The sequence below is a fragment of the Choloepus didactylus genome, chromosome 8 (genome assembly GCF_015220235.1).
Source record: "Choloepus didactylus isolate mChoDid1 chromosome 8, mChoDid1.pri, whole genome shotgun sequence".
Classification (NCBI taxonomy): Eukaryota; Metazoa; Chordata; class Mammalia; order Pilosa; family Megalonychidae; genus Choloepus; species Choloepus didactylus.
Window position 1 is genome coordinate 142,068,986 of NC_051314.1, and position 13,132 is coordinate 142,082,117.

The window sequence follows — 13,132 nt, forward strand, 5'->3', positions numbered from 1 at the left end:
TTATTGATCAGTGACTCCGGGTTGGTCTCCACGTTAGGGGCTTGTGCTCACGTTGCTTAAAGCCTGGGAGATAAAGCCATGCACAGAACTCGAGCAACGTTCCCTGCCGCTTTCTCTTCACCTCTTTGGCTTCTGGAAAACTGGTTGCCTTTGAAGGGAAGGATGAGGACGGAGAAGGCTTTTGCACTTCTTTGAATCAGGGACAAAAGTCAAGATGGAGGACTATTCTGGTGAGCTCTGGAGGCTATCCCTAAGCAAGGGAGCAAGGACAAAATAGTAAGAACCAGAGGAGAGGAGGAGGAGGAAATAGAGGAGCAGAAGGGAAGGAGAAGGATACGGATACACACACAAACACCACACCCTCCCAAACCCACACACAGTGCTTTCTGTGGGGAGTGGCAGGGTCTGTTGGGAACCTAGTTTACTTACGTTTTTGCCCCACTGTTCATATTACCCGACCTTTGCACAAATAAGAGACAGTTCAGTTCTTCAAATCCATTTCTCATTGAAGGGGGTGCTGTTTATGTTGGACTTTGGTGGTGTGCCCCAACTCTGAGAGGGGTTCCTTAGTAATTTCTTCCACCTACTCCCTTGGAAGTCAGGTGTCTCAGTGTAACCCCCGGGTTTCCAACAGCCAAGTAATCCCCTATTTGCTCTCCTCAGCTCAGAGAGCCTTAAGCTAACAACCCTCTGAAAGAGGGAAAGGGCTGGGAGGCCTGTAGGTCCCTGGGGGCCAGGGGAAGGGTTGCCAGGAGCGGGGAGGCGGGTGGACATCCAGACTGTTCCAAGAGAGCAGGAGCCAGCTTCCGGCCTATTAAAATCAGGCAGAGGGTGCTGGGCAAGTTTCCTTTTCAGGGAGTAGTTTTTTTTTTTTTCCCTTTTATTATTTGACACTGAAATTGGAACAGTTCTGGGAAAGTGGGACAGGTGTCACCAATCAAAAAACAGGGCTGTTTACCCAACTCGGTGGAGGGGCCCAAAGCGGGGGAGGGCGGGTCATACCAGATACCACGGAAATGAAAATTTTCCGATCAAGAGATAGTCCTTGCAGGTGGGGGGCCAGGGGTCCGGCACGTGGGCAGTCCTCCGACAGGTGGCTACCACGGAGACTGGAGGCAATTCTTTGGGTGTGTTTCTCCAGCCTGTCGGGAAGGATGTTTTAGAGGTCTGCGCCCCACGACTCGGATGTCCTACTAAGCCAGCTGCCGTGCCGCTCCGAAGACGGTGCGGGGCGGGCGGCCGCTGACGCGCAGACGCTCCCTTGGCACAAAGTCTCGGTTCCAGCCGAGGCCGCAGAGCATCGGGAGAAGAGAGGGAGAAATCGGCAGAAACCAGGGGGATGGAGAGCCAGCCGAGGCCCCCGGGGCCCGAGCCGCTCCGCCCCTGACTTCACCCACCGCCACGGCGGGCAGTGACCCGGGAGTCTTGCCCCCAAAGGGACTGGAGGCGCGGCCTGGCGCGTCCTGCGCGTTCCCGCCCCCGGGGCTCCCAGGCCTTCCCTGCGCTTCGGGTCCTCCTCCCTCCAGCCCGTCCATAAATTGACGCGGGCGCAGATTTTGGTGCAATGCGAATAGCTCCTGTCCTCAGTCGGGAGGGGACGGACAGGCCCCGGGAGCGTCGGAGTAACCCCCTCCCCCTCTTCCACCTCGCCGCCACCCCCAGCGCGGGAACGCCCCGCCCCGCCCGTGGGCTCCGAGGCCAGCGGGGCGCGGAGAGGGCGCCGAGGCTTGGGCTGGGGAGGGTGCATCGGCCCCACCTTCCGCGTCTGTCTCGGGGCGCACACGCACCACCCTTCCCCCGCCCTAGCTCTCCGCAACTGGGCGCCCTCGCACATCCCCACGTTCCCTGCAAACGGGTGCACACGCATTCCCCCTCTCTGGGTCCCCCGCCTCGGCGCTCTCAGCGGAGAACACACACGCATCCTCCCCTCCGCAAGTGGGCGCACATGCACCTTCTTCGCCCCCAGCATCGGGGTGCACACGCACTCCCCCCACCCCGTAGGCGCCCGCTTCGGGGGTGCACACGCACCCTCCCCTGCGAGCGAGCAACAGAGGCGCCCCCTCCCGCCGCGGGGAAGGACAGCCCTCGTGCCCTGAGCCTAGACTGTGCAGAATTCATCACGCTTCCCCCGACCTGGGGTCCTCTCGCGCCCCGCCCCCGTCCCTGCCAACCACCCCCACCCCCACCAGCGGGCCTCCCTGGTCGGCTCGGGGTGGCGGGGCCAGGGCGCTCCCCGGAGCAGGACATCCCCGAGCGTGGCGACGCGCGGGGGCAGGCGGGAGGCGGCGGGCGCGGGGGAGGCGGGAGCCGGGGCGGAGAGGTGGGGAGAGGAGAGGGAGGAGGGAGGAAAGAAAGTAGCAGAAAGTGAGGCTTGCAGCAGGCGGCCGAGGAGCCGCGGCGCGCGGCGGCGGCAGGAAGTCTGTGCCAGCGCCGAGCAGAAAGCAGACCCAGGGAGGGACCGCGGTGGCGAGAGCGAAAGAGGAAACTGCAGAGGAGGAAGCGCTGCCGCAGCCCGGCCGCTGGCCCCCGGAGAGCATCCCCGCCCGCCGATCTCCGCAGCCTGTCGCCCCCGGGTCCGGGCCGCTGCCCCCTCCTCGCGCCCCCTCCCCGGCGCGCCCCCGGCCGCTCCGCCTGCCGCCCTCGGCGCCCGCCGCGCTGCCATGGCCCGGGAGAACGGCGAAAGCAGCTCCTCCTGGAAAAAGCAAGCCGAGGACATCAAGAAGATTTTCGAGTTCAAGGAGACCCTCGGGACGTAAGTAGAGGTTGTGGGGTGGGAGCGCTTGAGGTGATGGTGGGGTTTGGCGGCGGGATGACAGGCGGCTTCCCTCTGTCGCCGCCTCGCAGGGGCCCGGCCGCCCGCCGCATCCCGGTGGCCCCATTCTCGGCGCCGCGCGGCCCTTCTGCGGGGGTCTGCGCCTCGTGGGGCGCCGCTCGAGGTGGGGCGCGCCCGGACTTCGGGGGGGTCAGCCCGCGCGGCCGGCGCCTCTGCGCTGCCGCTGCTCGCGGCTCGCCTCCTTTCTCCCCACGCGCGCCCAGGGCCGAGCGTGGTGGCGATTCGGTTTCCTGGATGTGTGCGTTCACTCACCGTGCCGATGGGCGCGCCGTGGCCACGAGAGACGCGGCCCCGGAAACCCAGGTCTCGGTCCTTGCCGTCCCCGCCCTCCCATCGCGTGTTCCTGCGGAGTGGACCTCGCCCGGACAGGGTGCAGGCAAGGCACTGGTGGCCACGCGGGGCTCCAGGGGCGCGTGCGGGGCAGATGCTCGCCGAGCGCGTGTGCGTTCCTCCCGGGCGCAATCGCCGTGCCGGGGCCGGTGAGCGGCGCTCTCTCCGCCGCTGCTCCTCGGGGCCGGGCTGGGCCGGGTGCTGCGGGCTTGGTCGCGGGAAGGCAGAGATAATCACGAGTCGGTGGCGTGAACGCTCCAGGCAGGTGCGGTTCAGTCGGGCTGCTGGTCCTTCCCGGACCGGGAGTTGGTTTTTGTTTGTTTAGGTTTGGAGCGCCCCAGAAATGGTGGGGAGGCCAGAGTGAAAGGGGACTAGGCGCCGCTGGGTGGGTCTGAAGTTCAAGTTACTCTCTTCCTTGTTGCGTTATCATTATGGGTTGTTGGTCAGTATCTGTCAGTCTACATAAACATATATTTGCACACATATATATATTCAGCCTCACGTGCGCTATATGAACAGAATGTCTTGCAGGGGTTCATGGATGTCTTGGTTAGGCTGGCAGAAAAAAGAGATGTTTCCTGGGGTGAATCAGGTTGGGTGCTCATCCTTCTTTCCTTCTTTCCTTTTTCAGCTTTTTTTTTTTTTTTTTTTTTTTTTTTTGGTACCACGTTGTCAAACCCGGCTTGTCTCTGCCCCTACTCAGGGTCCCATACAGTTATGCAGTCACTTTCTCTGGCCCTTACCCCACTCTGCAATGTCTCCACCAGAAACAAGTTTGCTTGTCCAGCCGCACTTCGGATTCCAGGGAAAGCCAGTGTGTCTCTTCTGCTGCTTGGCTGCTGCTGGCCTTACTGGAGGGCACCTGTGACTGTCTACCTGTGTGCAGGTGAACACACAGGGACGTAGCATTTTAATAAAGAGGGGTTTGGGGCTGCCTCTCCATACTGCCAGTTAATGGGTGAGTTTTGGTCAAAACTTCAAAATCCAGCCATTGAGGTTTATTCGGGCTTGGGGCTATGACTCTCAGATGCTCAAGTTCCTGGGAGACAGAGGTGAGCCTTGGCTCGCCCTTCCGGGGCGAGATGGCATGCGTTGGCCTGGCCTGTTGCCCCCTTCTCCCCTCCCAGGGGTGCCTTGGCCCACAGTGTCCCCTAACTGACTCCGGCTCCACGGGAGAGCCCTGCAGCCTCAGCTCTGCAGTGGCCCGAGTGGCCGAAACTCATGAGCGGCTTCTGCTGTAGCAGCACTGCTGTTTGGAGGATGATCACGGGTGGTTTCCATCCCTGGGAAGGCTGAGGATTTGCCTTCTGGTGCCTGAGACACCGCAGAGCTCTGGCAGAGCAGCCTCTTGGACTCTGGCCAGCATCTACCCCGGCTTTGGATATGCGTCCCCGTTAGAGTCCCAAAGCTTTGCCCCTGCCTTGGAAAAGAATCCTTTGAAAAGAAACTTCCTGGGGAGGTGGGGCAGTACGGCAGGGGTTCTAGAAGAGTGGACCCAAGTCATACAAGGATCAAGATATTTTGACTCAGTGACAAGATTCTAGTGATGGAACTCACTGCTGACATTATTAAATAAATATCAAGTGCCAGGCATTATTCTAAGTGCCTTTTGTGTATTAACTCATGTAATGCATATCATCCCAAATTTACAGCTCCAGAAAGCTGAGGCAACAGAGAGAGGAAGTAACTGACTTAACTGGTGTTAGCTAGCTACTAGCTAAGTGGTGGAGCTGATATTTGAGCCTAGGTGGAGCCAGCTCTTGATTATCTAGATGAGGTTGAGCCATTTCGTAGATTATGCAACGGCAAATGTTTAATAGTAATTTGACCACTTTAGTGTTTGGAAAGCTAATTTTAATATTAATGTACAGAAAGACATCATCGCTAGGTAACCTGTTGCCTCAATATGCAAACGTCACAAAGCCAAGTATCTGTGGCCTTCGGATGCTTACCATCATTTTGTCTGCTTGGATGTTCTAGAAGTGGTCCCTAGTTCATTCTGCATAAAGTCCGGTGACCAGGAGCAGAGTCTAAACATGGAAGTCACTTTCAGACCATTTTCTTGGATTTTGAGTCTGGGCCTGTAATGAAATCTAGGGTAAGACATCAGCTGTTGCAATTGGAATTCATTTCCAAAGCACTCTGCGGTTTCACTAATTTTGTTGGTCACACCTTCATCATATGTCTATAAGACTCTCAGGCAGGAAAGCCCTGCTGGAAGCAAGACCATCAGCTTACAGTGTTAAAGTGCTTCTAAAATAAATCATATCGAGGCCCAAGGAGACTCACTCTGCCATGCTCTGCAAACTGATATGTGACCTCTCCTTGCCCAGCAGAACATTTAGTGGTGGCAGCCCAAGAGTAGAGCCATTTATTCGGCCTGGCTAGAGGGATGTGGTGGAAGACAGGCCTGGGATGGAATTGAGGTTTGCCCGGGAGGGTGGGAAAAGAGACTGGGGAAGAGAGGGGCAGCCCAGCAAAAGGACTGTTTGTGCTTTGGGCCTAGGGGTTATTTGATGCTTCTGAGTCAGTCCTCAGGGAAAGGCTCCTTTGAAAGGGAATCCCAGAACCTAACCAGATTTCTCCATAGGGTGGTAAGACTTAATTACTGTTCATTGATCGCTGACATGTTTTCCGATCCTTGGCACATGTGAGAGCAAATAAACATTGTGTGACAGCAACTTAGGAGTGGTAAACTTTTCTGTTGGTGTATTTGCTGAGGCCATAGGTAGATTTCAAAGACTTCTGAGATAAGATGAAATATATTTTATTATTACATTTTATTATATTACCATATTATACTATACTATATTACATTATATATTATGCTATACTATATTGCATTATATTATACAATATCATACTATACTATACTCTGCTATATTATTGTATGCTATATTGCATTATATTATACAATATTATACTGTATTATAATATGCTGTTATACTATACTATATTACATTATATTGTACAATATTATACTATACTATGCTACTTTACATTATATTATATTATATTATTTGGAGAAGCTTATGGATTGGAAGAAAGCTTTGTTGTCAAGTCTAGGAAGTATCCCAACTCGTGGAAATCACCACTGTGATTTCCAGACTGAGAGGTGCATCTGGCTAGAGAAGGCTTTAATTCTTGGCATACCGATGGAATCGCTTGCCTAATATCCCTCGTTTCCCCTGGAATATAGCAAATGGAATGCTCTAGAAAATATACTTTCATTTCTGTAGGCTGTGCATGCATGTTTTCCTTGTGGACCGAATGCTTTCAGGTGAAGTACTTACTCCCTGTCGGGGCCAGGCCAGCATCAGGGATGCCCTGCAGCCTGGGTTCTGGGTCTGGCTCGGTGGGCCCTGGAGTGTGTGCTCCATGGGCCCCTTTTACGCTCTCCACACCTCAGACTTCTCATCTCTGAACTCTGGGGGAGGCTAAATGCTGTTCAAGTGCCCCCATAACCCTAAGATTTTGCAGCTCACCTGTGCAAGGAAGGCACTTATTCTGTTTCCAGGTGGCTTTCCTTGTGTCCAGGTGCCTCCTGCTTCTCTTTGGAGGGAACTTTTGATCCCTGTACTGACAGCAGAGTGAAAGAGCTCAGGGCTGGAGGCCTTATCCAACTTACCATCAATAGCAGTGGGTCTGCTCTTTCACTGAGTGCCTGCTGGGTGCTGCTCTAGGAAGAGGATAGGTAGAGATTTCTGCAGGGCAAGCGCCGTCTTTTCTTGCTGGTGTCATATTCACACGGCTCATTCTGAACTTACTCAATAAATGCACCTGTTGAGGACACAGGGTGACTGGTTCATCTGAAACCCCGCATGGAAAACAGACTGCACTTCAGTTTTTGAGAGGAAAGGTGGAGGGTGCTAATGCAGTGCCACTTCAAGTTGTTTGTATATTCGACTGGCTGATTTAATGGTATTTATTCTGGAATCACTTTAGAACTTTAGAGTCTTTGAAAAATAGGGGTGGAAGCCTCTGGATTTCTCCGAGTAAATCCCAGCTGCAATATTTGTTAGAAGTTTGGATTTCTCAGTCCTCTTTCTTTCTTTCTTTTTCTTTTCTTTCTTTCTTTCTCTCTTTTTTTTTTTTTGATGTGATATAAATTCGGCCTCTCATGTGCTTAAAAGGATCTATTGGTTGCCTGTCTATTCCAGGCATGGAGGAGATAGCAGTGGACAACACAAAATGTGTGCTCTCTTGCAGTGCACTTGTTAGGGCAGAGAATGAAGCAGGAGAATGTAGGGGTGTAGCCTCTCCACTGAGGACGGGTATTTGGATGGAGGTGTGAGGGAGCCCTGAGGATGCTGAGTGACCCCCCCTGGGACATAGGCTGAGGAAAGCTGAGGGATCCAGGGGAGAAGAGAGGCAGCCGGGAAGGGAGAGGGGAGCTGGGAGGGGCAGAGGCTTTGCCTTTGCTCTAAGAGAAATAGGGAGCATTGGAGGGTTTTGAGCATGGGAGTTACTTGACTGACCTGCGTGTTTTCATGATGGCTGTGGTTGTTGTGTTGAGAATAGACTGTGAGGGCTCAAGGGTAGAAGCAGGGAGACCCATGACGTCAGGAGGCTGTTGCCACAGCCCAGGCGAGAGGTGACAGTGGTTTCTCCTCGGGAAGTGGCAGTGGGGGTGGGAAGGAGTGGTTGGATTCTGGATGTATTTTTTTAAAATTCAGTTTTATTGAGATATATTCACATACCATACAGTCATCCATGGTGTACAATCAACTGTTCATGGTACCATCATATAACTGTGCACCCATCACCCCAATCTATTTTTGAACATTTTCCTTACACCAGGAAGAATCAGAATGAGAATAAAAAATAAAAGTAAAAAAGAATACCCAAATCATCCTTCTCCATCCCACCCCACTTTTCATTTAGGTTTTGTCCCCATTTTTCTACTCATCCATCTATACACTGGATAGAGGGAATGCGATCCACAGGGTTTTCACAATCACACTGTCACCCCTTGTAATCTACATTGTTATACAATCGTCTTCAAGAGTCAAGGCTACTGGGTTGGAGTTTGTTAGTTTCAGGTATTTACTTCTAGCTATTCCAGTGCATTAAAACCTAAAAAGTGTTATCTATATAGTGCGTACGAATGTCCACCAGAGTGACCTCTCGACTCCATTTGGAATCTCTCAGCCACTGAAGCTTTATTTCGTTTCATTTCACATTGCCTTTTTGGTCAAGAAGATGTTCTCAATCCCACGATGCTGGGTCTAGATTCATCTCTGGGAGTCATATCCTGCATTGCCAGGGAGATTTACACCCCTGGGAGTCGGGTTCCACATAGGGGGGAGGGCAGCGAGTTCACCTGCCAAGGTGGCCTAGTTAGAGAGAGAGAGGGCCACATCTGAGCAACAAAGAGGCACTCAGGGGGAGACTCTTAGGCCCAATTATAAGCAGGTTTAGCCTCTCCTTTGCAGTAACAAGCTTCATAGGGGCAAGCCCCAAGACGGAAAGCATGTTAAGCCGTCAGTTGCCAATGTTTGTGAGAACATCAGCGACAATCCAGGTGAGGAAGTCCAACACCTTTGCATCCTCCCCCAGCTCCTCAGAGGGCCCCAAATCTATATTTTTATTCTCTGCCCGAATTACTTTGGGATGTGTTGCTATTTCACTCTAACCTGTACAGACCTACCATATTTCCCTTCCTATTCAAAGTTCCATGTAATTGTGGTGTTTGAACAACTGACTGTAGAAGTTATATTGTTTAGAAAATATAGATCATGCACCAAATAAACATCTCTTCCCTTGGTCTCACATGGAAGTTGAAGTTTTAACACACAGTCAGTTTCCCTTTGGCCCGACTTGCCCTAGGCTTAACCAGATCTGCTTCATTCATATCTCTAATTGAAGTCTGGGCTCTTTTTCAGCTTTTTTTTTAAACAGTTGCTGTATGCATTAATACTGACATTCATGTCTGCCGAGCTGTAGTCTGGATGTATTTTGAAGGCAAGGCCCGTAGGAATTGCTGATAGATGGGACCTGGGGAGTGAGTTTCCCTAAGGATTTGGGGTGGGAAGGGTGGTACGTCGGTGGCTTTGTTGATCTCGCCACACATTTCCTGAGCACCTGCCCCATCTCGTCGTTGCCCGTGGTGGCTGTCCGTGCTCTGGGAACCCTCAGACTCAGTTTACAGAGCAGTCCCATGCCTGCCCAGCTTCCTACCTCCTTCAGGAGTGACTCCTGCATTTCAGGGGAAGCCCCTTCCAAGAGGTTGTGTCTAGAAAGGGCTTTGGGGCCACATCCTCCTCTGCCACAGTAGGAACGTCGGTGGGAAGCCCTGTTTTACTTACTGTGAACCTGTCTTTGGAATGATCAAAGCCCATGACTATAGCTCTTCCTCTTAATCCGGGCATCTAAAGCCGCAAACATTCGGTAGAAAATAATAAACGTGACCACTCTTGCAACCCCTTTCTTTTGAGAAGGTGTTTTCTATTTGGAGAGAAAACGCCAAAATTTTTTCTTTATTGAGAAACACACACACGCAAACATCCGTGTCCTTATTGATTAGGACAGTGGGATTTGGGAAATTGGACTCTTGTTCCCAGAGGGGCAAAGGAAGACTTGAGTATGGATTTCTGGGTCCAACTTGGAAACTTAATGGATGATAATTATGCTTTGCCGGTGCTGATAAACATTTGTGGGCTCTCCGGGGAGGATTTTAGGGGTTAACTTTTTGAGTTTTTCTTCAGTTGGATCTGCATAAATCCCTTTAATCTCTCCTTTCCCCCAAATAAATCTCCTTAAATCCCCTTCAATCTCTTCCCTCCTCCTTTTCTCTCTTCTAGCAAGGCATAAGTGTTGTTCCAGCAGGGGATTTTCACATTATTTGGCAACTTGCACCAGAGGATGGCAGACCCCAGAACCTCATGCCTTCAGTCAAGCCTGCTAGGGACGTTTCTTTAAGCAGAGAAGGAGATGATTGGGGGTGACCAGTGCAGAGCCCGGGCCCCCATCAGTTCACCCAGGATGGGCAGTTAGATGCTTACACAGCTGAAGCAGGAGACCGTGGACCCTGGGACAGCCGCCAGCCTGTTCTGTCTCAGTCCGCGTTGGTGATGCCCCTTTGACTTTCTGAGCTGCAGGATCTCACTCTTTCCTTGGGCTGGTTTTTTTTTTTTTTTTTTTAAATTAGAACCTGCTTTTTTTTTTTTTTTATTAAATTCAGTTTTATTGAAATACATTCACACACCGTACAATCATCCATGGTATACAATCCGCTGTCCACAGTATGATAACATAGTTATGCGTTCATCACCACAATCTATCTCTGAACATTTTCCTTACATCAGAAAGAACCAGAACAAGAATAAAAAATAAAAGTGAAAAAAGAACACCCAAATCATCCCCCCATCCCACCCCATTTGTCCTTTTGTTTTTATCCCCATTTTTCTGCTCATCCATACACTAGATAAAGGGGGTGTGATCCACAAGGTCTTCACAATCACACTGTCACCCCTTGTAATCTACATTCTTATATAATTGTCTTCAGGAGTCCAGACTGCTGGGTTGGAGTTTGGTAGTTTCAGGTATTTACTTCTAGCTATTCCAATACATTAAAGCCTAAGAGGTGTTATCTATATAGTGCATAAGAATGTCCACCAGAGTGACCTCTCGACTCCATTTGGAATCTCTCAGCCACTGAAAGTATTTCATCTCATTCTGCATCCCCCTTTTGGTAAAGAAGATATTCTCAATCCCATGATGCCGGGTCCAGATTCATCCCCTGGAGTCATATCCTGTGTTGCCAGGGAGATTTACACCCCTGGGAGTCGGGTCCCACATAGTGGGAGGGCAGTGAATTCACCTGCTGAGGTGGCTCAGAGAGAGAGAGAGAGGGCCACATCTGAGCAACAAAGAGGTACTCAGGGGGAGACTCTTAGGCACAATTATGTGCAAGTTTAGCCTCTCCTTTAGAACCTGCTTGATTTTTGTGTGTGTGTCTTACGCAGTTCATGGGTAACTCAGGCTCCAGTTGGACCCAGAGTAATCTCTACTTGATGCCACCACCCAGTTCAAGTTCACTCTGCATCTTCTGCCAGCAGCCACATGGCTGGTGCATTTTTTCCAAGCATTTCAGCAGGACTCAGAAATGGAGGGATTCTGTCTCTTGGTTAACCCCAAATCTTGAGAATAAGCCTTTAAGGGGGGCGTATTTTCTGAGGCCAGGTAGTTCGCCTTTGGGAGGCAATGCAAGGTTACCGAAAGGTAGACCCAGCACAACTCTTTGTAGCTGTATGACTCTGAACACGCTCCTGCATCTCTCCGAGTTCAGGTGGAGATGAAAGTTGCTGCTGTTGGAATTGTTGCACGGATTCAATGACGTTTAAGAGGCACCTGGCACCTGCTTGGCATTGAATAAGCAGTAACTGTCATGGAGCTTTAATTGCCTTCAGGGCCAGTGCTTATGGAGAACATGCCGATATCTGTTGGAAATTGATTTTTGGAAGCCTGTGTTGTAAACATATAGGAGGGAGCATATTAAACCTCCTCCCAAATTGATTTCAGAAACCATAAACAATTGAAGATTGTTTTCACAGTACAGTGAGTGGCGAAGAGCTCTCTGTAGGTTCTGGGGCCACAGGGAAATGGGCGCAAAGCCTGGGTCCAGGACTTCTGAGCTGCCTGGCTCTGGGCAAATTATTTTCCCATTCTGAGGCTGGGGTCCTCATCCGGGAGCCGGGCTAGCGTTGGCACCTGATCGGAGCTTGTGGTGAGGATTCAGTGCCGATGCATCCCAGGCCTGGCTCAGTAAAATGCTGGTTCTCCTTCATTACCCACTGCTGTCTGGGAGGCCAGTCTCTCAGCTTTGGGGTGCTTTTAGCCAGTCCACGTGCGCTCCCCACAGATGGGTGATTGGTTTATCTCATGCCAGCATGAAACCTGGAGGCTCGGCCTGGACGATCCCCGGGACCCGCCCAGGTGCATAGGGCTTCGTTGGTTGTGCATCACAGGCTCATTTTCACCCAAGTGAGCTCATCAGTGTCACCTCTGTGCACCTCTCCCTGTGCCCCGAGCTGGCCTTTTTGATCTGTCTTTACAGCAATCAGCTCATGCAAGAGCCGGACTTTTCTAAGTGTAGTTTCTGTCTTCTTAAACAGCACCTGGGTTTTACTGATGCTGTGGCCCTCCTTTGGGTTCGACATTATGCAGTGAATTGCTTCAGTGTTTCTGCTTTGGTTCTTCTTGAAAATTATGGTTTTATTTATTTATTTATTTATTTATTTATTTATTTATTTTTTTATAAATAGTGGTAACCTCTGTACAACTCAGAATTTCCCATTTTAACCACTGAATGTACCATTCAGTGGAATTAATTATATTCACAATTTTGGGCTACCATCACCACTGTGTGTTACCCCAACTTTTTCACTCTCTCAAACAGAAACTCTGCACCTGTGAAGCAATAATTTCCCCCTTCCCCTCCACACCCTGCCTTTGGCAACCTGTAATCTACTCTCCGTCTCTATGAATTTGCTTCTAAGTATTTTGCATAAGCGAGCTCATTCAGTATTTGTCCTTTGGTGTCTGGCTTATTTCACTCAACTTGATGTCTTCAAACTTATTCCACGAGCATGCATCACCACTTCACTCCTTGAAAATTATATTTTGACTTGATGACTTCAGGAGCTTGTAATCATGTTTTGTAATTAAAAATTGATAGGTACTGAATTTATCTTAAAGTTTAGAGGATTTTAAAAAATGGCAGTGTGCTTATGTATGTGTCACCTATCAGCATGCATGATGACTTGCCTAAAAATATCCTGATAGGGGATTTTTGGGTGGAGGGTGGTAGAGTTCTCGAATACCTTTAATTTCACAGACCTCAGAGATGTAGGTTTAACACTGGACCTGTTGTTTTCCACATTGGGCACTGTCCCTTGTCTTCGTCTTGCCATTTCGCCATCGAAGGCCAAGCAACGTTGGGAGGTTGTAATTTATTGATCTCTCTAT

General features: G+C 50.7%; 1 protein-coding gene across 1 annotated transcript in view; it reads left to right on the forward strand.

Moving 5' to 3' along the window:
• Window positions 1-2,363: 2,363 nt before the first annotated feature.
• CAMK1D (calcium/calmodulin dependent protein kinase ID) overlaps window positions 2,364-13,132 on the forward strand; it is a 420,857-nt gene continuing 410,088 nt past the window's right edge. The window contains exon 1 of the mRNA XM_037845773.1: window positions 2,364-2,752. Coding sequence (XP_037701701.1) covers window positions 2,661-2,752 — 92 coding nt within the window. The 5' untranslated portion in view covers window positions 2,364-2,660. The remainder of the gene's footprint in view (window positions 2,753-13,132) is intronic.